At 40.7% G+C, this 24,553-nt stretch overlaps 2 protein-coding genes across 2 annotated transcripts in view; one reads left to right on the forward strand and one right to left on the reverse strand.

The window, feature by feature from the left end:
- Positions 1-7,169: 7,169 nt before the first annotated feature.
- On the reverse strand, positions 7,170-10,032 carry kcns2 (potassium voltage-gated channel modifier subfamily S member 2). The gene is made up of 2 exons (XM_005456755.4): positions 9,372-10,032; positions 7,170-9,094 (listed from the first exon to the last, which is right to left on the reverse strand). The coding sequence occupies exon 2, from the start codon at positions 9,090-9,092 to the stop codon at positions 7,653-7,655; it is 1,440 nt and encodes a 479-aa protein (XP_005456812.1). The 5' UTR covers positions 9,093-9,094; positions 9,372-10,032; the 3' UTR covers positions 7,170-7,652.
- Positions 10,033-17,538: 7,506 nt separating this feature from the next.
- nipal2 (NIPA like domain containing 2) overlaps positions 17,539-24,553 on the forward strand; it is a 34,051-nt gene continuing 27,036 nt past the window's right edge. Inside the window, exon 1 of the mRNA XM_005464928.4 lies at positions 17,539-17,795. Within this exon, the coding sequence (XP_005464985.3) occupies positions 17,700-17,795 (96 nt within the window). The 5' untranslated portion in view covers positions 17,539-17,699. The remainder of the gene's footprint in view (positions 17,796-24,553) is intronic.

A 24,553-nucleotide genomic window follows, 5' to 3' on the forward strand; every position in this document is an offset into this window, starting at 1 on the left:
GGTAGGTAGGTAGATAGATAGATAGATAGATAGATAGATAGATAGATAGATAGGTTGCGTAAAAAAGGTTGACATATTTGCCGTTGTAATCTACAATATAAATGTTTGCCGCACTACCACTCAGAGTTAAAAACATCATTTAAATCCATATGCAGAATATTTAATCACCAATTATGAAAATGATTTATATTATTCAGCAATAATAAATTATAACAAGTTGTTTGTAAGAGTGACTATACTTGCATGTTACACTCTAATTACCAGATATATCACTGTCATTCCAATACTATCATTTTCCATTGCATCTAATTTACCTGGAAATAACTTGGTTGTCTTCAGCTATCTATTTGAAGTTAGTGACATTCAGTTTTGGGACAGCAAATAACTGCTAGCATCTGCTAATGTTCATATTAACTTAGATTAAACACATTCATTGCCTTGGGATAAAGAGGACAGTGTTTATTTGATAAATGAAGGTCTAAAATGGCAACAAGCTGTCTTTTTTTAAAATAAACAACACAGAAACCTTTTGACCAACAATCGCCAGCTGTGACTAACATTTATTGGACATAAAGAACCATAGGGCACCTCTACATTTACCTTGGCACACAAACCACCTACACTAGTAGCTAACCTGAGATTAGTTAAAATGAAAAGTACACAGCCACTCCACCGAACGCAGAGAGGCAGGCCAAAGCTCAGTTTGTTTCTATAATCAGTCTCATTTAGCCAGCGTGGTCCCCACAGAGCAGCTGCAGCACAGTATAATTCTAACACAGGTGGATTTCAAAGGCAATTAACCACACCAGACAAGTTACATCACTGCATTTATAACAAATCTGGCAATTATCACCATTCCCCAACATGATGGTGGGATGAATGTAGCCCTTAGTATTTAGCGAGTTGATGATCCAGTAAGATAGATGGAGCAAAAGCGGATTTAAAAAGAGAGAAGGGCTGCCATACTTGTGAACAGAAATAGACTCATTATGCTATTATATTCACATCATGTCTCACAATATGCTATCACAGCCCCTGTTATTTTCAGGAAATCAGTTTTCATGTCGCACTCCTCGCATGTTGTGTGTGTTGTCTCTTGACAACTGCTCTGATGACACATTCCACCAACAGCTGAAATTTTCTTTTTGTCCGTGATCTGTATTCATGTCCTTTTTTCTTAGTCTCCTCTCTCGTTGAGTCAAAACACATATTTCCTTGTGCCTGTGGCCCTGACTGACGTAAGTCATTCCACCATTTCTTTGTCTTTATCTAAAGTGAGGAATAGCTTTATTGCCTCTATGCATCTTACAGATAGTTTTCACCACGCTGTCAAAAGCATGTGGTTGAAGAAATCTCAGTAGTCATGCACATTCATTCGCATTTTCTATGTTGATGCAATATTTTCCAAATAATTGTGGGGGTTTTTCTAAAAGTGCACACATGAGATGTCAAGGTTTTCTCAAGGTGTTACTGACGTCATCCCGTTGGGCTCAGGTGGACTGGCACCCAGGCTCTCAGACACCCTCCTGTTCAAGCTTTACAAATCAAACTGTCTACACCCATGTCCTTGGCACATCCCTGAGGAAATCGATTATGGAAGGAAGAAGTGGCACACGCATGCACTTACACAAACACACACTAACTCTGCACATACAAATACGTGGCCACACAAGCACATAAAGAGACACAGACAGATAAGTAATCTATATGTATCTCCTCTGACTTTAATCTTTGAAAAAGTCTGCTTGAGTCTGTCTTTTTGACTTGACCCCTTGTCTCCCACATCCAGCTGTAATAATGGGTTCAATCTAACTCTGTCACCTACGGGAGTTGCTGTGCCTGAGGAACAGCTGTAGTTTAATTTACCTTGAGCTGTGTATGTGTATTGACATCCATGTTCCTGCATTTCTGCACGTTTGGAGACTTTCCGTTCCTATGTGTTAATGAGAATATTCAGTGTCTTCCCTCTTCAATAGCCATTGGGAGATGGTGCCTACATACAGAGAAGCCATCTCACGCTGAGCTTTTTTGTGTTAGCCATCACTTTATTGTGTTTCTCACTACCAGGGCCACTGATTTAGTCACACTGCTACTGAAATGCAGTGTCGCACTACAGGCATAGAGAAGTGTAGTGACATGTGTGAATTATGAGTCAACAGAAATTAAGGCACTGTCTGTGTGCCTGTGTGTATGTGCATATATGTGTGTCTGTTTTTCCAAGACCTCTTTTTAGACCTGGATGATTTCATGCATGATATCATGGGTGTGTAGAGTCTATTACTGTGGTTCTCAAAGGCCTTTGGGGTAATTACACAGAGCCGCCTTCCAGGGAATCTGCAGTATATGAAAAATGATGTTCAGTGTGCTGTAGCTCTAGTAGAAGAATCCGTGGCCTGGCTGGAAAAGTAGGGATGTGCGCAGATGGTCATATAAATGAAAAGTTTCTGGAAATATCCAGGAATGGATATAATAATAAACAAAAACTACAGCACCACTAGAAGCCATATTTTTCTGTTTGGTTCTGTGAAATCTCTCAAATGTCAGATTTGCTCGTGAAAAGTCCTGAAATAAACAGCATGTTATAATTAAAGAGTTTTCCTCTCAGTGCTGCCTCTGTGCCATCCTGGCAAAACTGCCAAAGTACCCTTCTTGGCTGCGGAGAACAAAACTGCATTTACGGGCCTTTCAAGCTCTTTAAACAAGACAAGACATGAGGTTCCAATAAAAATGTGGGAATTGATTTTCATAACAGTCTTTGGTAAAAGGTAGCACTCCCCGGGTGTTCGATTGGCCCATTTTGTGCTATTCATTAAAATTCAGTGGGAACACCATTGTGATTTAAATCCAGAAACATCTGTCTCTGTGGATGAGTCACTTAACAGTAGCAGACTGAAGACTCTGTTAAAAAGAAGACACATTGATGGGTTACTTCATCTAGATTTATTGTCTTTCAGAAGTGGTTATTTTAGTGATTGAGAGTTTTCCGGTGGAGGACCAGCACCAGTTTTAGCAGCACAACATTTTGTGTAATGTCACAAGTCTTTATGATGTTATATATTATATTATATTATGTTATATATATTGTATTACAGTATTTTTCTTGATTCAGAGTAGGGCTGGAGAAATATGCTAATAAAATGTTACCATTTTATTAAAATGTTAATAAAAATACACCATTGAGTTATGTTGCTCAAGGAATGGGAGTGTAGCCATGAAATGTTGACCCAATAAATTTGGTGATCCCAGGCTTGCGTTTCAGTGTCACCAGCACATGAAGATACTCATTTTACACATAAAATTTCACAACATCTACCAGATAGATTTGTCACAGAATTTAGTACAAACATTGATGGTTCCCAGATGATGATGTAAATGTTTTTGGTGATCCACAGACATTTCTTTTCACTGGACCATGAGGTTGTTGTTCATAATTCTGACTGAAAGTTGTAGTAAAAATAAGATGGAGTGCAACAATATCTGCGACATCTTTATTTTTTTGTGATTATTGTTGTTGTGTTGTTTTGTTGCCTGGAGGTAAAACCTGCACTTTGGCTTGAGGACAGAAATGTTCTTCAGGAGAATGAATATAATCCATGGTTGCAACAATCTTGAATAAACTGAAATAATCTGACTGACATTTTCCGTGTGTGTTGATTATTTCATGTGGAAAAAACAACAAGGAAGCTTAAAGGAATTAAAGTGACAACAGTCGCTTCACTGCACTTATTATGGTAAGGTAAAGACGCTACAATAATACAGAGAAAACCCCAACCATCAGACGACCCCCTATGAGCAAGCACTTGGTGACAGTGGGAAAGAAAAACGCCTTTTTAACAGGAAAAACCTCCAGAAGAACCAGGCTCAGGGAGGGGCAGCCGTCTGTGGCGCTGACTTAGTGGAGTTGTGAGATTCTTGGTGTCCTTGCATTTTATCCTTGTCCTCCATTTTTTTTAACTGCAAAAAATCTAAGCATTAACATATTAGTGAGAATTTGGTGTAAACTTGGTGTAATTGTGTTGGTATTTGCTTTAAATTGTAGCTGGTCCATAGAGAGTCCATAAATCCACTACCAGTTAAATTCTAGAAGTAAGCCTACAAATTTTGTTCTTCAATTACATTTTTTGTAGCTTTTTAGAACTTGGTGAAAAGCAAAAGATTAAAACTAAAATGTAGTCTCAAAATTAAACGTCAGGAGAGTTCATAATACCGAGTCCACACATGAAAAATATCTCCCTATTATTTCCCACTACCCCGAAACATCAGTTTGATTAGAATTTCTAATCCTTTCATTTAACAAAAACAACAACAAAAAACAATCAGCCATCCTTAAGCATTACCTGGGTTTGATGTTATCATGAGATCTGTATGTGATAATTAGCTATGCCGCGATCCATGTAATGAAAGATTATTTTTGGAGATGTTCACAGATCACACATGGTGGGAAGTACGGAGGGAGAAAGAAACTTGCACGCAAAAAAGATCCAATCTTCCCACACTGTTTAAAGCAAACGGATAGTAGCAGATGGTAATGTGCAACAACACGGAACGCCTGCTTAGTAACAGAGTTTTATTTCACCAATACAGAGCAGCCTGGAGATGAGCCTCGTGCTGCCAGCTTCGATAAGTTCCCCATTAGACTCGCTGTGTGGTATGTTTGTGTACAGTACATTTGCACTCGCGCACACAGAAGCACATACACCATTTAGTTCTTATTCCCTGTCGGCACTGCATTAATAAGCATAATATTCTTCCCAGATTTCCAGCACCTTTTTTTATGCTCATCTTCTCTTGTCTTTGTTCACAGCTCGTGTGAAAGGAACCAAATGAGCACGTTCATTTAACTTTATAGGAAGCTCATTTAAATCAGAAGTCCTTTGATCAAAAGAAACTCTTTTGATTTAATGATTAACATTGAAATAAAATAATAACCAACCCTTATTATCAAGTACACCTCTAAAAGCTTTGATGATTACATGTCAGACAAATTACAAGAAAAAATAAATCCCCCCTAATGCAACTGTTCTTTTCACAATGTTGAGTCACAGGTTTCAGTCACGATGATGGTTGGACTGGATGTTTAAGCTCTGCTGGTTACTGGAAATGAGGAAAGCATATTTTCTTTGCCACGGTCACCCTCTAACGACCTGAGCTGCCTCCTGTACTGTGAGCCAGGCAGGCCCTGGGCCTTTCGTACATCTATCACCACAGTCAGAGGGTAATGATACAGGCGAGCCAAGGGGAGGCAGCTGAAGGGCCAGACATCTCCATCTTCCTTCTCAGGAGTCATGCTGACCTACACACACACACACACACACACACACACACACACACACACACACACACACATACAAAGCCCAGACACTTGGACTTGGATGACATTGTGCAAATCTACTCTCTTTATTACTGTTTCTCCTTTGCCCCCAGTCCTGGAGTACATTTATACATTTCAATTTTCTCTCAGATGCTATAATTACTTTCTTCTCCCTGAGATGGAAAAGATTGACTGTTGTTCTTATTTTGGGTTGAGCCTTTGTTGATATGTTAAAATGTCACCCGCTGTCACTGTGTACTCATTTACTGATTTTTCCATGCTGGTTGGGTGCTGCAGTGGCGTTTTGGATTTTCTCCCAGGGGGAAAAGTCTTTAAAGGTTTAGGAGTAAACAAAAGCAGACTGATATAATTGGACTCTGAGGGTAAATATTATTTCAAATGAGCTCCCCAGAAATCCTGGGAAAAGATGCTGGATATACGCAGGTTTCTCATTAGGATTTGAAATGTGAGCACAACTTTGTTGCTGAAATGCACTGAAATTATCTCTGTGTCATTCAGTTATTCTGCCAAATGTGTGATATAACCTTATTTGTACACCTGAAAGCTCTTTGATATTTAAAGACATTTTTTATTATTTAAACTTGTACAATAATACCTAGTTCTTTTTTTAAAAACTTCTTTTGTTATTGTTGGGATTCTCCTTTACCACAGGTGACTGAGCTGCAATGTGCGGTTTTCTATGCTCAGACTAATTAGTTATGAGCAGCAATATGTAAAATCCTTCAGCTCGTCTGCTCAAATTAATCTTAAGACAATGAATTTCAAATTATCTCTCTGCCACAGGAGCAAATGAGTTTGATTGTTCGAGTCACTGAATATTGCATGCATGTATGAATTATTTGTACGATGAATAAAAACAAACAAAATACTGACACTGATGAAGTGACATTTTTCCACTTACAGCTGCACAGTGCTGTGGAGAGGCTTCAGCTCAAAGCATTAATGATCATTTCTCATTTTAAGAACTGGTGTCAAAATAAAAATGGCCTTCAAATTAAAAAGATGGAAATTGATGCAGTTAACTGTTCTGAAATATGAGATGATGCGAAACTGACTTTTTCATCTGTTTTTTTTGTTTGTTTTTTTAAAGAGCTGCTGCCTACTTGTATCAAATGGCTCTTTATCCTTTAAACTGAAATCAATAACACTAAGTCAGTGTTCTCTGTTGAATTTCTGCTGCTGTTATTGCGTCCAGTGGGAGAGCTCCTTATCGCAAATGCTGACCAGAAACAGGGAGAGGGGTCCAAAAAGCTGAATGCTTCCCTGTGGGATCATAAAACTTGTTTTTATCTGGACACAGGAAGAAGAAGAGGAAGAAAAAAAGAGAGAAATATGCAGGTTTGTCACAGCCATTCATCTTCTGAGTTTACGGGCTGGAAACAAATTGCTTTCTGTGAAAAAATTAATTGAAATGTAGCACTGAGATAAGTAAAACTAGAACTTTATCTCTATGGTGTATTCTCCGGAGAGCAGTGATAACCATGAGCTAACTACTGAACTTTCTCTTCAGTTCTCCCTTACTGTGGACTAACTTCTATTTTATGATCATAGTTTTTTAGTCTTTTTAGAACATGTACTGATAAATAATTTAAAATTGTCTCTTGGGAACTGAAATGGCGATGCCATTAAAAAAATCAAATCCTTAGCGAATAGATTTATTCAACATGTCAGCTCTGAATGGCTGTTGCCATGCCTGTCAAACTGTTTCAGATATTGTGTCAGTCACTTTGCTGCTATAAATCCCCCTTCCAACCCTCGGGGCTTACATGTGTTCCCTCAATCAGGATCAGAGTCAGACCCTAACTCTCGGATTAAAAAAACAAGGAAGTATGTCGTGTATTTTTCTGTTGGTTTGATTGTATATTTAATACACTTTGCTTTAACCACACATCTGAAGTATTGTTGCAACACCACAATTATACATCGAGACTCTTTTGAAAGAGATACAGTTACTTCAGACATACTTGATTACAACATGTATAGCTGGAAAGTGGACTACAGTGTGACACTGTAAACAACTACAGCATTCTTTGTCTTTTTCATCAGATGGGGTCAGACTTTTAGCCTATTTGTTGAGCGGCCGTATTTTTGCACAGTGAGACGTGATGTTCAGGCTGTCCTGTACATTTGCTTACTTTTTCATTTTGATAGACACAGAAATGAACACATTATTGCACTGAGCTACAGAGAGGCAAACGGTCAGACATCAGTGGAAGGAAGCAGACTCTCAGTCCAGAGAATTTCAGCACTCCGGAGAGCTCCTCGGTAGGCCACATGTATTGAACAGCGTCACCTGACCTCACTGACAGAGTGTCCTGTTTCAGTGTATTGATTCGTTTAAACTCTGTTCACTAGGTGAACTCCGGCTCATGTTTGACAAGCTCGCCATGAGGGATTTGACTTTGTGTGCGTAATAATTCCTCAGGTTGACGGAGGGCACCTCTTTTATCCCCTCGTCGAAGTCGCAGCTTCTCATTGCGATCTCCAGCTGTTTCTGTCTCTTGTAGAAGAGGGAGAATTTGTTGAAAATGAGCGTAATCGGAAGCACAACTACTAAGATCCCGGCCAGGATGCACGCAGAGGCGGTCAGTTTGCCGGCAATAGACACCGGCACAACATCACCGTATCCCACGGTGGTCATGCTGACAGTGGCCCACCACCAGCATGCCGGAATGGTGGTGAGATCCTCGTTATCCTCTTTCTCCACCGTATAGGCCATAACGGAGAAAAACGACACTCCGACTGCCAAGTAGAGGAGCAAAAGTCCCACTTCTTTGTAGCTGTTCCTGAGTGTGGCTCCCAGGGAGCGCAGCCCCGTGGAATGACGGGCCAGTTTCAGAATGCGGAAAATTCTCATCAGCCGCAGCACTTGCGCAACGCGTCCTAGGTTTGCCAGTGCGGGGCTGCTCTCCACCACCAGGTTTATAAGAAGTGTCAGGTAAAACGGAAGTATGGACACCAGGTCTATCACATTTAACGGATGATCGAAGAAGTGCAGCAGATCTGGCGCCACAACGAACCTGGCCACCAGCTCCAGAGTGAACCAGCCGATACCAAAGTGCTCCACAGTTTCGAAACGTGGGTCCTCTGTGGGCTGGCCTTCGCTGTCCAGCAGGCTGAAGTCACTCATACTGTTCATGCACATAGTGGCTATGGAGCCGAGCACCACCAGGATGGAGAGGATGCTGATGATGCGGCTGGCCACGGAGTAGCCGGGGTTATCCAGCATCAACCAGATGCGCCTCCGTGCGCTCCCGAGCAGCTGCTTATCAAACTTGGAGGCGTCGTTGTAAAACTCCAACAGCTCGTCAAAAGATGAAGTGGTGCTTCCTTCATCGCTGCGGTCATCCCAGTCCTCCCGGTCCTGGTCCATTTTCCTACAGTGGTAGGAGCTGCTGCAGCAGGAGTCGATGAAGAACTCGTTAATGCCCCAGTACTCGATCTCCTGGCTGAAAGAGAAGATGCAGAGCTCGGCCATGACGTGGAGCCGCCCCGTGTTGTAAAAATTCAACACGTAGGGAAAGAGCGCTGGGTTCCTGTCGAAGTAAAACTCTTTCTCCGTGTCGTCGTAGTCATCGCACAGTTCCAGGATGGACTCTTTGGACTGGCAGTGGAGCAGACGCGCGAGCCTGGTCTCGGGAAACCGGGAGAGAGTGTCCGACTGGAGACGTTTCTTGAAGCCGCCCACGTTGATGCGGATGGCGGCGTTTTCATCCGTGTGAGCCCCGCCGCACGGTTCCCCCAGGACCTGACCTGTCATATCTGGAGAGAGGAATACACAGAGACACACGGAACACAGAGAGACAGAAAGAATGGGCGACAGACGGCAGACACAAAGCGGAAAACACAAGAGGAAGTTTTTGGTTTTCGAACTGCAGTTTAATCCATTCACAGGATAATAAACCTTGTTTTTAAACGTAAAAGACCAAAGTGATGAGCCTTTGTTAGAGCCACGTGGGTTCTATGAAATAAACGAGAAGAAAATAGGAAGGATTTTGGCTTTAGCCGCTCCGAAACAAAGACAACTGTAAGAACTTACTTTAAAGCGCGTCCAGTTCACCGAATCCTCCGGCAAGAAGACTCAACAGCATTTCAGCTCCAGTGATGGCACGTTTTAATTTGTGGGTAACCTGCGCGCCTGCAACAAACGCCGAGACCTTTGTTCCCTGGATTCCAGAGAAGCGGTTCTGTGCCAGGTTTATTTGGTAGAGGTGGACGCCTATTTCAAGCGCAGTCGGTGCGATATCAAATATAATTTCGCCTCCAGGCAGAGATTAGTTGACGTCCCCTCTTCAAATATACCCGAAGGCTTGTTGTAGATGGCAGCGCTTACATCCTTCATCCATCGGGCTTTCCTCCTCCTCCTGCTACAGGTATCGGCTACACTTATCACAGGAAATTCTGGGTACCATAGGAACTGATACACGCCCAGGCAGCCGCTTTTATTTCTGCGAGGGAATTCCTCCCTCTCTCTCTCTCCTTTCTATCTATCTGTTGCTGAGCAGCAACACGTAGCTCTCCCTCTGCACCGCCCTCCCAAAGTGATCTCAGCATCACTGTGCTGAAGGGCGAGGTGCAGATTCGGGTAGAGAGGGAGTAGCCAACCAATGAAGGCGCACACACAGACAGACACAACATCACAATAACTGGAGAGTGGCTTTTTGGAGCCAGCAAATGTGGTAGCATATAGGTTTGATGTTGTTACCGTAATACAAATGGACACACACACATAAACACACACACACACGGTATTCATATCTTGTGAGGACATCTAATTGACATAATGCTTTCCCTAGCCCCTTACTGTAACTCTAACCATGAAAAATGGATGCCTAACCCTAAGCCTTCCCCTAACCCTAACCCTAACCGTAACCTTGTCACTAAAACCATATTTTGAGTCTCAAAAATCCCTTCAAACTTGTGGGGATTGGGATTTTGACCCCCATAATGGCTGTTGGTCCCCACAAGTATAGTAAACTTCTTATTTTTGATCCCCACAAAGATACGAATACATGCTCACAAAAAACACACACACACCATTCAGCTAACATAAATGAAAAAAAAAACAAAATCCGAAAAAATCTTAAAATGGCCAAAATAGCCATAAACATGTCCTGATTTTTATGACTATTATAGCTCCAGCCTCATTTCATGTGACTCATTTTTGTCTTGCTAACTAGATAAATGCATACACCCTAAAATTTACTTTCTGATTTTGTAAGAATTCTCAAGGCCCAAACTGAGAAAACCAAAGTAAGGCCTTCAGTTTCTAGTGCATCGAATTTCTAAAGCTCCATCAGCATCACAGAAGACACCAAAATAATAGACTGAGAAGAAACCATCATGATGAGTAAAATGAACTGGGTTTCCAAAACCTCGAGGCTGTCTGCTCATGTTAGGCTGAAATAACCCTTTTTGAACTAGAGAGAAACCTTGTACGTGTCCTGAATGCCCTCTGTTGTTATTTTTACACAGATGTGTGATGGTATGTTACACATGCAGACCGATGCCCTGATGTAAAAGGTTACAATTGGTTGCTGAGTCTGTTTCCACTGATCCGACACATTCATTCATGCGGTGTTCATGATAAATGCCATCAACAGATTTAAGACATTCAACCCACACCAATATCTCTTGACTCAAACATCTCTTGTTGTTTACTAATCATCACTGGTGTATGTGGGAACTATGATCTCTGAGCCGAGGAAAAAAGCACGTATGATCTCTCAACACAGAGCACCTCCACCTCCCAAATCTCCTTTTATCAATTCAGTGGCGACATCATTAACAGCTCTGTCTGGCAGAACATAAAGCCAGTGTTAAAGCTGTGGCCTTGCCCAGCAGCCCTGGTTTTATTGATTAAGAGCTGAAGGTTTGGTCTCACAGATAGCAGCATGTCTAATGAAGGCGATAGTGCCTGCAGAGAAAAAGCTGCCTTGTCTAGGGTGAATTCTTAGTGGTATACCATCAGTTAGGTCTTTGTCAAGAGAGACTTTGCACATAAAAAAGGTATGATGCAGGTAAATTGTTTGTGGCTAAGCTGTCGAATCAATCCACAAGAAAAATAGAGCTTTATTGGTTTGTGCTGTTTGAAGTTTTCCATCGCAGCACAAACTTATAAGTTGCCGCTATAAAGCTCTGTTGAATCGAGTGAAAGCTTTGACAGCATCTACTTCTCCCCCAGCCCGTGCCACTGCCATCGTTTCAGCTTTCGTTCTTTCCAGCATAATTTACTGGCCATCTTGTTGAAGATACCGGGCCTTAGTTCCCATTTGAAATACATTTAGGAGTATTGGATGCAATTTCCTACTTGCTGTATTGTATTGCAGCACTTGTTTGGAAATATAATGGCCACAGGCAGCACTGGAACTGTTTACACCTAAATAAGATCTTTCACTGCCATATTTTTCCCCAAGCAGCCAGAACATTAATATTTCATCACGGTTTTTTTGCCCAACAATTGGAGCTTAACATGAGTGTGCAAACCCATGAGACTGCCTGAACAGATTGGGTCTTTACAGTTTTTTCATGCACTGCATTTTCATTTTGCTTTTAGGGTTTTATGAAAACCAAAAAAAGTGCTCTATATGACGGTATTATAGATCATCTTGTGGGCCTCTGCAGATCCTTGACACCCTCTCACAGCAGCTCTGGAGGATTTGGAAAGCTTAACAAGAGCCTAGAAAGGACAAACAACCACTCTCTGCTGATTACAATATTGCAAAATTACAGACTTTCTCTTTTCGCTTGTGGGATCCATCTGTGTTTGCATGGGAATGTAGTGCTGTGGGTATAATCCTATTTAGTCTATCATTATCATCATTCAGCAGGATCTCATTGACTGCCTCGGTATCATCCTCTGTTGACTGTGATTCCTTGTTTTTTGTAGTCTGTATTATTTGATTATTTCTTATAGTATTTCCTCTCACTGTGCAGGAGTGCCTTTTAAAGCTAATGTATTCAGCAACATGTCTTTGCAGTGGCATTTGGGTGGCTTTAGATGTCAGCATCTTGGGATTAGAGGGCAGTCAGTTTTATTTGTGTGTGTGTGTGTGTGTGTGCACGTGTTGGAAAAGGCCCATTTTCTGTGCAGGGTATCTGATTTAGGTGAAAATATAGGTGCCTCCTCACTCTACAAGCTCGATCGGTCTTGAATGCTATCTCCGACAGCACACACATACACCTCCCTGGATTTAATTAACGTGGGTGAGCAAGCTTGATGTTTGTAATAGCAAATGACGTTAGGACTTTGTTCAGGATTACTGGGGCGGTTTTGTGCTAAATTATTTGTGATAAAAGACTATCATCTGCAGATTATTCACCTTCTGCTTTTCATCAGAACAGGCCACTTTTGATTCATTTTTTACTCGCATGGTTGAGTTTAATGTGCCACTTATGTAGCAGATGAACTATTGCCCATAACTTATTCCTCAACAAGTCTCTTTAGATCTTCTGTCTCGATGAAAGCAGATCACACTTTCTAGATCAACCCTTAAGTCTCGCTTTTCATTCCATGTTTGGTTTAGTCAGCTATTAGAAACCTGCAAAGGTGGAAGAAGTACTATCCACTCCCAGTACACTGAAATAACGATACACAAGTGAAAAAGTAAACGATCTTTATTTATGAAAAGTATTATCAGAGTAAAGTGTAAGATCTGCATAAAAAAATGTCTCTGTAAGTTATTTTACATCAGGATATTGGCACCAGTGCATCTGTGATTTAATAGTCTTTGGTGTTGTTGCAGTTCTAGGTGGAGATTATTAGACCGCTGTGGACAGTTAGGCAGTTTAGTCTAAAAGGTCAGGCTGTCTCCAAAGGCTCACAAGACACATGAGAGGGCTTCTGACATGATTAATGACAGCACTAACAAAAAAATAAGTCACAGGGACATGTTTCTAATCACGTTGGGGATTTTTGTCTGTTTGTTGCAGTTGCTTGTAAAATGCAGACAAATGTGCTTTCATAGGCAAACATATTTTATAATCACTTAAAAAAGTTTAGAGAATTGTCTCCCTGACATCTAAAATATGTCAAAGAGGTCAAACGGGGGCCTAAAAGGTCAGGCTTTCTCCAACGACTGCTACTTTTTTGGTAAGAGATAACGAGCTAAAAGGTCAAGATCCACTCATAAGTCTGTGATTTTATATGCATTCACATAAAATCATAAACTAGACTGTTTAAGAACTGTCAAATAAATGATGTGAGGCACATATTTTGCTCTGAAATGCCATACTTGGATAAATATATTCCTATACTTTAAACTCTGACAAACAACAGTTCAAATATCTAGATACAGTGAACTGTAGTTCAATCAACTGGGTGGGTTTTTCCAGTCAGTGGCTCTTCAGCAGAAGCAAAAACTGTGACAAAAAACACATATATACACATATATGCAGGCCTTTGTTTTTAAAAGTCTCAATAAAATGCCTCCTGAACTTTAAATCACTCCCATTTTCATTCTGTGCGCTCTTGGTGAGCTTTCATTCACATCTCATATCTTTTGATGGAGCTTTTGCACAACCCCACTATAAATTTAATCATAAAATAATAGACAGCTTTATTTTTGTCTTAAGCAAAACAGCTGAACAGTAGATAAAGAAAATAAAACGTCCTCTGCATTAAAATGCTTGACAGCTTCAATTTTAAGCCCCGACTTTAAACCATAAAAAACAGACTTTAGCATGTGCCTTCAGTGTATTACTGATATTAAATAAAGTCCTGTAGAATTTCTAAATGGTCGATATATTAGTTTGGTAAAAACCGCCGAAACTGATGATTTAGTGCCAATACGTTTCAGTCAAGCTGATGTTCAGACAAACCTTTGAGACAATTTACAGTGTGTCTGAATTAAATACAGAGCTGTTAATCATTCTGCCAGTTTCAATTCTTCAACTTCAGTAATCATACCCACATGGTCGAGATGACGCGGTCCATTTATCTCCTAAGAGAGACATTTTCTGCTGCCTATTGGTAAGCGAGCTAATTTGAAGGAGATGAAGCAAGGTGTAGATAAAGAATGCATGGAGAGGAGAGAATGAGAACGAGACCGACAACAAGGAAAGAAAAACATATGGCTGCTGTTATCTGTCTATTCTTTCTTTTAAAGCCTGAGGTGCAGGCTCAAGTGAGAGCATGTAGGAGTTTTTGTGTGTGACTGTGTTGACTAAATCTGCTGCTCCCTATCTTTTGCTTGGCTGTCTTTATCTCTCTTTCCTTTGCTTTCTTTCCCAATCCCTCGCTGTTTTTATGTGTCTCTCTTAACATTTTATATCCCCCTCTTTTCCCCCTTCACATATATCTTTTATTCTTCATCCATATCTTTCCTCGCTTCAGTCTGCCAACATCTTTCTCTATTAGAGGTCAGAGTTCAACAGTGTGTTGACCTTATCTTTGACTGAAAACATCAGGGTGTCATCTGAAGCCTCGCTGGGGGGGGACTCAGCAACCACTGGGGAAAATGTCACGGCCCTGTATCCATGACAAAGGTTGTCATTCAAAGCTCACTCGGAATCTCTGCCAGCACTGATGGATAAACCAGCAGGGTCCTAGGAGATTTATGGAAATAGTAAAGAGGGAGAATCTATTTAGTCATGTTATTTCAACATGTGAAATAAAATGTGCTTTCAATCGTCTTCCACTTCACGCCACAGTAATCACATCAAACGGCTCTTGATTATTATGGCAGAGAGAGCTGGCTGACTCCGGACAGAGCGCAGACAGAGAAGGAGCAGGATGAATACAGATGGAAATCGGAGACGCTTATTCTTCTGCTTCCAGCTCTGAGAGTATGAGTGTAAGTTGAAGTCCAGTAATTATACATAAAACATATTAAACACATTACTAAGCCTGTGTCCATCTGGCTGGAGTCTAAACGCTGAACATGGCGAGCACAAATTGGCTCAGGTATCAAGCATTAACATGGAATAATGTGGAACACTTGCAGCATGTTGACCTACATACAGACTCAGATACATGATAGTAATTGGAACAATAACATATTGTGCACAAGGTAGAGGTCTGCCCACACAAGGAAATGAGTGTTTAGTGCACAGATACCAGTGTTTATTTCTGCGCTTCACCTTTATGTAGTTCTGGGTTTAGTCAGACGGGAGCTGGTCCACCGCATCTTTCACATTAAAACACTGACTGTCCTCAACCCTTTAATGATGTGGAGACTTCTCGTATTTAGATGCTGTTGCTATGTTTTCATCTACTTTGAGTCCATTACTAATGCTGCTCAGTGTTATACAGATGATAAACATTACCAGTAAACTGCACAGGCTCTGCTTGGGAATCTGACCAGCCACCACAAATTACCAAAGTGAGGAGGAGGAGATAGTTGGCGTGTTAGTATCACTTATTTCTGTGCAAACCATTATTATTTCTTGACAACCACAGAATACTTCAGAATAACTTTATAATACATCTTATTGAAACTGATTTGCACAAGAAGCTTCTAAGTTGTTTAATTGCCTTTTTTTAAAAAATCAGTTATAAGTGTATTGATACCAAGAATGAGTTTTTTAATGGTACATTTTATAACTGTTTGTAAGACCCGTTTCTCAATGCAGATGTCCAGTACTGGATATCAAGATGCAAACTGCAGTAATTTGTCACTAATTGTGTCTGATGTTAGCAATGTGCCAATCAATATATGAGGTCAACCTGAGAGTTTTAAATGTGACCATAGGTGACCATATTAAGGATACCTGGTCTCACTGACATCACACAGTGAGAAAAACATGTGTGGAAAAGAGCAATCTTAAGTCTGAACCTTTGGATTATGTTCAATATGAGAATCCGTTATTTTACTAGTGTCTGTAAATGACAGGGATGAAAGAGAAACAGCATATTCAGTCCATTTTAAAGACGTTTTTGCAGCTATAAATATCATAGTTCCCTCTGATCATGAAAAGCAGTTTTCTGGTAGTAATAGAAGTGCAGGTTCTGTCCCCATACCAAACAGCATGTATATGTGTCAAGAGAGGCTGCTGATACTCAAAAGAAGACAGCAGCCCCATCTGCACAAGCTAATTTTGTTTACGCAGAGACAAACACTCTTCTCTTCACAGACGCGGATCAGAAAGATGCCACAAAAGACAACACAGCGATGTATCTCAGTTCATCCCTTTGACTGGGATGTGGGGCTACTCACAGCTGGACCCAGACTGAATAGAGATTAGATGCAGTCCTACTGATGTAGCCGGCCTTGTCTGCATTCCCATTTGTTATGATGATTCTTATTTATTTATTTATTTATTTGGTCTTTCTTTCAGCTGCTGATGAGGTTTCCAAAGGGGTGATGAAGAGCGAATAGGAAGAGATTGCAAATTCAGGCACAATGACACACCTGTTGTCTGTAGGTGAGAACATTACCAGCCTAATTAGAAGAGGGACATCATGTGGCTCTAATCAGATGCGCTGTCGAACCATCTGCAAAACTGCCACTCTCTCTCTCTGTGGCCAGCAGGTGGCAACATGTTTAACAAAAACTGGAGCGCTGGCAAGCCAACTTGTTTGGATTTCAGGAGAATTACACTTTCGGAGAGTATTTCAACTTGTACCCCATCTTAATACACATTTCGACGCATTAAACCAAACCGGGCAGCGGCTTGGTGTTTGTCTTCGCCAAACTTCTATCCTTTAACGAGAAGCTTGCGCATGGCACCGAGACCCAGATCCAGTGGGTTCAATACTACTGCCAAGCAGAAAGTTAAATTCACTTTTCATTTAAATCCAAACACTATAAATCTTCAGGTCATGGGGCCATTTCAGCCGACCCTGAAACAGAAACAAGCAAAGTCTCCAACTTTACAATCAGCTGGATTCTGTTTACTTCCATTCTAAGCCATCTGATCGATAATGACGTATCAGTTTCGCATCAAAGTGAATGTGTCCTAGTATCTGCGGTCAGTGCGCAGCTTTGTGTGCGCGATGTGAACTGCGGCTCTTTCCTGATGCCTACTTCAAGTCCACAGAGTGATGTCGTACATCAGAGTGTCTGATCGCCAATGAATACGAACGCAGCGTGGCTCGAAACAAGCAATCTGCTGTTTGTGTCGCTGCTCCCAATCCAACCATCACAGAAGTGATGAGCACAAGTAAAACAGAAAAATAATGCACATGTTTGTTTGCTTTTTTCTATGACTTTGTTAATTTAAAACTTTATTTTCCCGATCGTACCTGAAGCCATCACCAACTCCTGATTCCTGTCCTCAACAATGAAGAACTTTTGCCCTCTGAGTTTCCACTGAAGCGACAAGGACGTGTGGGATGCCGGACGGGATGAGGTGAAAGTCAGATGTAACGCCAAACATGTGAAGAAGGAAGGAATCGCGACAAAATAGTGTTTCCTTTTTACGTGATATGGAAAAAATGGCGAATTCAAGTTCTTCTCATGTGTTTCCTTCCTTGACCCCGGCTCTGGCTCACCGCACAGAGGTCCTGGAAAATCCGCTTCAGGTGAGTTTGTTTAACTTTGAAACGTTTTGGCAATGTGAGATAAAAAATAATATTTTAAAAAAACTTTCATAAGATGTATAAGTCACAAGCTTACAGGTAACTTGTACTAATTAAAAAAAAAAAAAAAAAACCCTAAAAACACAGAATGCTTCGTAAATTTAAAATAAAAGCATTTATTTTTTTTCAATCTCTGTTCTACAGTATGAGCCATATTCTGTGCACCGTAGTTATATTTTTGCCCGCTTGTAATATAAATGATATTGAGCCTGTTCCAGCTGCAGCTGCAGAGATGAGAGGAAAACTTTTTTAATTTTCAGAAACTTCCCTTTTTAAACTCCATTTAGAGCAGAAATTTGCACTCCAATATCCGAGAGAAGATTTAGTTAGTGTCGAAAAAAAATAATCTTGAAAGTCAAAGTATAACCTCAGCCTCTACAGCTCTTTAGGTAATGAGCACTCAGTGTGGATGAGGAATCTAGACAGGGCAGAGATCTATTGGTGCTGGCACCTGTCACAACTATTTTTTAAAGCAATCATGACTAAATCATTGCGTTAAAAGGCTCTCTCTTTCTTTTGAACTTTTTAACTTTGTCAAGTGGGCTCGATTAATCTGTCCATTAAACAGAGTATGCAGACTGCGTGCGCTTCTGTTTGTGTGTGATAATAAAAAGCAATTTCCTTGATTGTGTGTGTGCAAACGTCCTGTTATGTTATGCCAGTCCTCTTTCCTCCCACTCTTATGCAACCACACATTCTTCTCACCCTCATTTTCCCCTGTCACTGTGTTTCGCTGTGTTGCCTAAGTGTGACATTACCACTGGGGGCCAGAGAGAGAAAGGGTAGCAGAGGAGGACTGAGAGGCGTGAGTAATGAGTAATGGCCCATTGGTGGTTTGTGAGAGAATAGATCTACTGTAAGAGTCCTGAACAGCTGCCTAATGGTCCCAGCTCCCCCTCTGTCCATGGCTACCCACCATCCCAGAGAGCATCTCAGGATGGGGACAATATCTGTCTGTGTCACACTTTGACAGCGTTTTAGAAGTGAAAATGTGCTGCTATAAAAATATGATGCTACAGAAGTAAGCTGGGGTTTTAGGAGTTTGTCGTCTTGGTTCCACTTCACAAGTGAGACTTAGTCCCAGTATCTTTGGAAGATAGCTACTTCCAGTGATGTGATCCATTATGTTAGGTAATAGAGGATGGGTAATATTTCCTAAGAATTTCTTTACCAGTTTTTGCCTTATTGGAGTTAGTGTGGGGAATAGCAGGCAGTGGAGCTTCCAGGGTGATTCAGTCTATGGACAAAGGTGTTCACTTTAAGCTTATTGAAACTCGGCAACTGTATTTTATCTTTAAAAATTGCAGAATGCATGTGCTGCTGAACTAAATACTGCCAATTTCTATTGGAGGTAAAAGAGGTGGGTGATGGGATACTTGTATCTGTACAGAATCTGCTGAAAGCAGATAGCACAGTGCAACAGTAAACCCAAAATTAATGTCCAGTGTACAAGAGATTAGATTTTAACAGATAGGACTTACACATTTTCTCCTTCAAATAATAAAAAATAATACATTTTAAAGAGCTAATTCCTGGACCTCTTCTTAGCACTATTACTTGCAGAGATCTACAGCCAACTGTGTTATTTATCCTGGCTCTAGATCCTGATCAGAGCCTTTACTCAGTAAACATATGGTTTAAGGTTAAATGTGACACAATCCACAAATACATTTTGATAAAGGTGTGATCTGAACATAAAGACTACTGGTATTAAAATGTCTTTTCTCTTTCTACTACTGGTATCCCACCACTCACCCGGAGCAGAAACTGAAGGGCTGCATCCAGAGATCAGCCCATCCCAGTGAGGGACAGATCCCTATTGTCAGTGGACACAAAGGACCGTGCTGTCTGTACGTCTGTCTGTCTTTTTCATTGTTGGTCAGTGTCCTAGTGAGGAGGAGGAGGAGGATCAGTGCTATCAGGCCCTTCATCAGCCTTCAGATCCATTCAGATTTAAATTCTTTTACTCAGAACAGTCACATGTAGTTTCCGGGTCTAATCCACTAATTGGAGTTTGCTCTGTGCTTATGAAACGTTCCTTAGCAAAAGAAGCTCAGACTGTCTTATCTCTGACATTTAAGTAATGGAGTTTATACAACACACGGCCCACAATTAAAGATACCGAACTGCAGCAGTACCTCCACAGGATGGTAAATTCCCTCGTTGTGTCTCGATGATGAATGTTTTCACGCACAGAGTTAGAACCCACTTTTCCTTTTGTTGATAGTGATATGCAAACTTGCTGCAGTGGGAATCTTTCTTGAGTTTGTGTCATTGTGACTTTTAAAAGCACAAGAATCTTTATTTGATGCTTTGCCTTTTGCACAGTCAGTATCAGTATCCGCTTATTGAATCCAGTCCTCACAATAATCGTAGCACTTCTTGTTAAATCTGGCAGTAACATTAAAAACTAAACATGCTGCTCAGGGGCTGCATTATTGTGTTGCTTGCCAGTTAAGTCGTAAGCTCTTCAGAATCATTTGCTCTGAAATTATGTACAATTGAATTCCTTGCCTGTAACAAATAAATTACATTTTGAGGAAGCTAAAATAAGGGCGCAGTAAAAGCAGATTTCTATTTTGGATGGCCTCAAACAACCTGTAATTACAGAGGACGGGAAAGACAAGAACTTCTGGATACCTGCTATTGTCCAAACATAGATGCAGTGGAAAGAGGCGTATATAGATCCTGTTCTTAAGTGAAAATAAAAATACCAAAATATTTAATTGCTCTTTTATACTGATAAAATCACAAAGAATAACACAGGTTTCTAGATCCTGAAAGTCTGACAGTCTTACTGCTATTATAATCATTCAGCAATGAAAAGCTCAGCATCACATCCTAGAATTCCTTGAGAGTAGCCCACTGAATATATGGACAGTACCAAAATATGTGGACATAGTCCACTACTGCTGATGTACACTCTGCTCAGAGGCACTGTTAATAAAACTCTGGCCAGTATAATTAAGCAGCTAATCCACTGATTCTTTGATATAGTATATTACTATTACCTGCTGACAAACATCATTACCAACATGGGAACCCATCAGCCAATATTTCAGCTCTTCCAGAAGAAATTTGGGCCAAGAATTCACATTGTATGCACCCACTGTTATGAAATGTTTTAAAAAGCTAAATGGCTGAAACCAGATGATAGCCAGCACTTCCTATATGGCTATTTTTCAGATGTTTTTCCTCTTTTATTCTCTACATTAAATGTTTAAACTGCTCAAACGTGATCAGTCAGTACTGCTTGGACAAAAACAGAAACTAAAAGCCTCCAGTATCAAAAACTGTTCCTTGCCTACAAATTCTGCATATTATGTGCAAATATCTCTTCTTAATGCACTTGGATATAAATGTAATACAGTATAAGTATAGCACAAAATGGACAGGCTCAACTCAATTCAGATATTTTAAATAATGTAGTTGAGTAAATGTAAGTGATTATTTCTACTTCTTCACCCGTTAATTGTCCTTATCTTAAAATAAAGTAAGATGAAGAATGTGCAGCAGTTTAAATGTGCAGTTGGTGTGAAGCGTGTCGCTTTCCTTAAAGTGTGTAATGTTTGCTAAGCAAGTCAGCTAACAAAAGACGCTCCCAGTATACCAGCCTCGCCTGATCCAGCAGCTTTGTTTGCTCTTCCTCTGACAGGAAAAGTCTCTCCCTTTTAACCCTCCCTCCCTTTCTCACTTGCTCTCCTGCTTCTCTTCTCTCACACTCTCACATGAATTTGTCTCCCTTGGTGGGAAGAGCATTAGGCTCCTGCAGCCTTGAGTCTTGTCCTCGATTCCTGCAGCGGCCACCTGTACCGCAAATGCACGCCCTCCAACTTTACACCAACAAACAAATAAAGAGAGGAATGATTTATTATAATAAGGCTGAAAACACTTGATGGTCAGCTTAATATGAAGTGAATGAATCCAATAGAAGTTAAGATGAATCCTTCCTCACACTTCAAATTGCTATCTCCTGTGTGAAGTCTGTGGAATGAACTGTCCTCAGGCTGTACATCCACCACCACGTATTCTTAACACAGTGTTTCTCACACACACGCACCCACGCAAAGTTAAACACCCTGTTCTGCCCCCGGCTTCTTTCAGCATTAACCTGCAGCTTCCTCATGGGCTCAGTAACAGCAGCGGCAGTGAGCCACTCACACTCTCTCCTGCAGAGCTCGACAAGGTTATTGATCTTGGTTTAGTGTACAGACCACAGCTGGCCTGATAGGTGTCTGATCATAAATTACCAGGGTCATAGTCTTCTCCCGTACAGTCGGGAGTCACAGTCACAACTCCACTCTCCCCGTCAGTCTGTGTGCTGTAACATTAGAGGACGGCGTCTATCACTTCACACCCACACACACAAGTACAGGCTTTTTACCTGTCAGTCCCCTAGGAAACTCATCAGCAAGCCGACCATCTCCTCTCCTCCTCCTCCCCTCCTCCTCCCAAATCCTGTTTACCTCTCCTACTCTGCAATCATCATGCAAGTGTAGAAAAACACACATGCTGAACTAAATCCGGTTTAGCACTAGCGTCCTCGCTGTAGGTTCCAGGTGAGTGATCTCATCCAGCTTGGTGCCAAAGTGAAAAGGGAGAGAGAGGGTGAAGAGAAGATGGGTTTGAAAGAGAGACGCGAGAGAAAAACTGGACTGTAATGTGGTGGTTTTGAATGAAAAATTACCCATAAGTCCCCTAGACTTCAATTTCTTATCAAGCTGGCGAGGAGCTGATATGCTGAGTTATGCAATAAAAAGTAGTAGTTTTACTTTATAGTGAGCTGCTGGATGGAATTAGGTGTGCCATGAGCAGATAAGTCAAAAGTAATTGAAAGTTGCTGTAGGTTTTCAGGGTCTTTTCTTATAACTTCATATCTACTCTGGTGCTTAAAAGTAAGGAACGCACTTTTGTCTTTTCCTTGTAGACTACCAGCTGATCAAAGTTTTCAAAGGGACCCATGTTGTAATTGACCAGTCTCATCAATATGGATTTATTATAGGCTGTACATGGATTCACTTGACATTTTATTCAGGCATCAGTCTCGCTTTAGGGTAACATTGCAATATCAATCCTCTGGGTTTTCTTCAGGCGCCTTTACCGATTTAAATTTTTAATTTGCCCTCCAAAACCTCTCAGTGGGACTTTGTGTTGCTTTCTTACTTGCACTGACTAGTGTATTTAACTAGGGTTTGCAGCTGTGAGTTGTCCTGAACCTGACTGCTGTGTCACGGACAAGGACAGCTGAACCGCAACGAAATCAGGTGTGTGAGCTTGTCGCCACATGTGTATCCAAGACGCGCATCATGATGCAGTTCACTGGGAGTAGGAGTGGCTAATGGTTCATTAGAAGGGCAGAGGGGTTGTCAGGATCATCATGGAAATATCTGTGTTGCTCCACTGTTCCTGGTGTCATTATTATCTGTAATGTGCTCTGCAGTGTTGTTCACATGTCCACACTGTTATACAAATAGTCAGTATATGTGAATGATTACTGATAAGTGATGTGCATGAAGCAATTTAGTCAGACATTCCTGACAGTTTTCTGGTAAGTTGGACACCATTAACAGAGAAATGAGGTCCGCCAGTGAATTCCATGGAGCGAGAAAACACAGTTTTTTTAAATTTATTTTTGTACCAAATTAATTTAATCATAAGTAAAATCACAATCAGTCTTCATTAGTCTTTAAATATATAAATTACACTAAAAAGGATACTCTCCTCAGAGCAGCCGCTGTGGTTGTGTAAGTTCATTTAGTCTCACTTAGTTATGTTTATCTGATTTTGGTACGAGGCATGATTCGAGGATGTAATTACACCGTCACTAAATATTTGAAAGTTTTGAGATTAATTAAAGGATCTGAGCTCCATTAACTTGTTCAAATATTAAACTTAATGAACCTATTTCAGGTCTGCAGCAGGCTCGAGTTAAATCCTAGAAGAAGTGACGGTAGTTTAGGTTATTTGTTGTGCACACAGATAAACTAAACCACAGTGAGCAGTTTTTCTGACAACAGAGCAAAGGAGCACATTGGCCTAAAAGATGCCGTATAAATTCATGCCCCACATTAAAACTGCAAACAAGCAGCATTTTATTGTCTTTGCTAGAATACAGTGTTTCTCATGACCTCGGCATTTATTACTAAACAAACATGAAAGTGTATGACTCATAATTGTGCCGGAGTTATATTAGGTATGATATCCCATCGACCTTAAACGCAACCACTTTATATGTTTTTATAGGACTTTTTATTTTTTGGTTTTAAACTGGATAGGTAGCACACTAAGGCAGGTAAGGAAAAGATCATATTAACCTGTATTTCGTGGATGTTTACTCTCATGTTTTCATGTGGTGCTCCTGTGTACAGGGAGTGCAGAATTATTAGGCAAATGAGTATTTTGTCCACATCATCCTCTTCATGCATGTTGTCTTACTCCAAGCTGTATAGGCTCGAAAGCCTACTACCAATTCAGCATATTAGGTGATGTGCATCTCTGTAATGAGAAGGGGTGTGGTCTAATGACATCAACACCCTATATCAGGTGTGCATAATTATTAGGCAACTTCCTTTCCTTTGGCAAAATGGGTCAAAAGAAGGACTTGACAGGCTCAGAAAAGTCAAAAATAGTGAGATATCTTGCAGAGGGATGCAGCAGTCTTAAAATTGCAAAGCTTCTGAAGCGTGATCATCGAACAATCA

The sequence above is a fragment of the Oreochromis niloticus genome, linkage group LG11 (assembly GCF_001858045.2).
Source record: "Oreochromis niloticus isolate F11D_XX linkage group LG11, O_niloticus_UMD_NMBU, whole genome shotgun sequence".
Lineage (NCBI taxonomy): Eukaryota > Metazoa > Chordata > Actinopteri > Cichliformes > Cichlidae > Oreochromis > Oreochromis niloticus.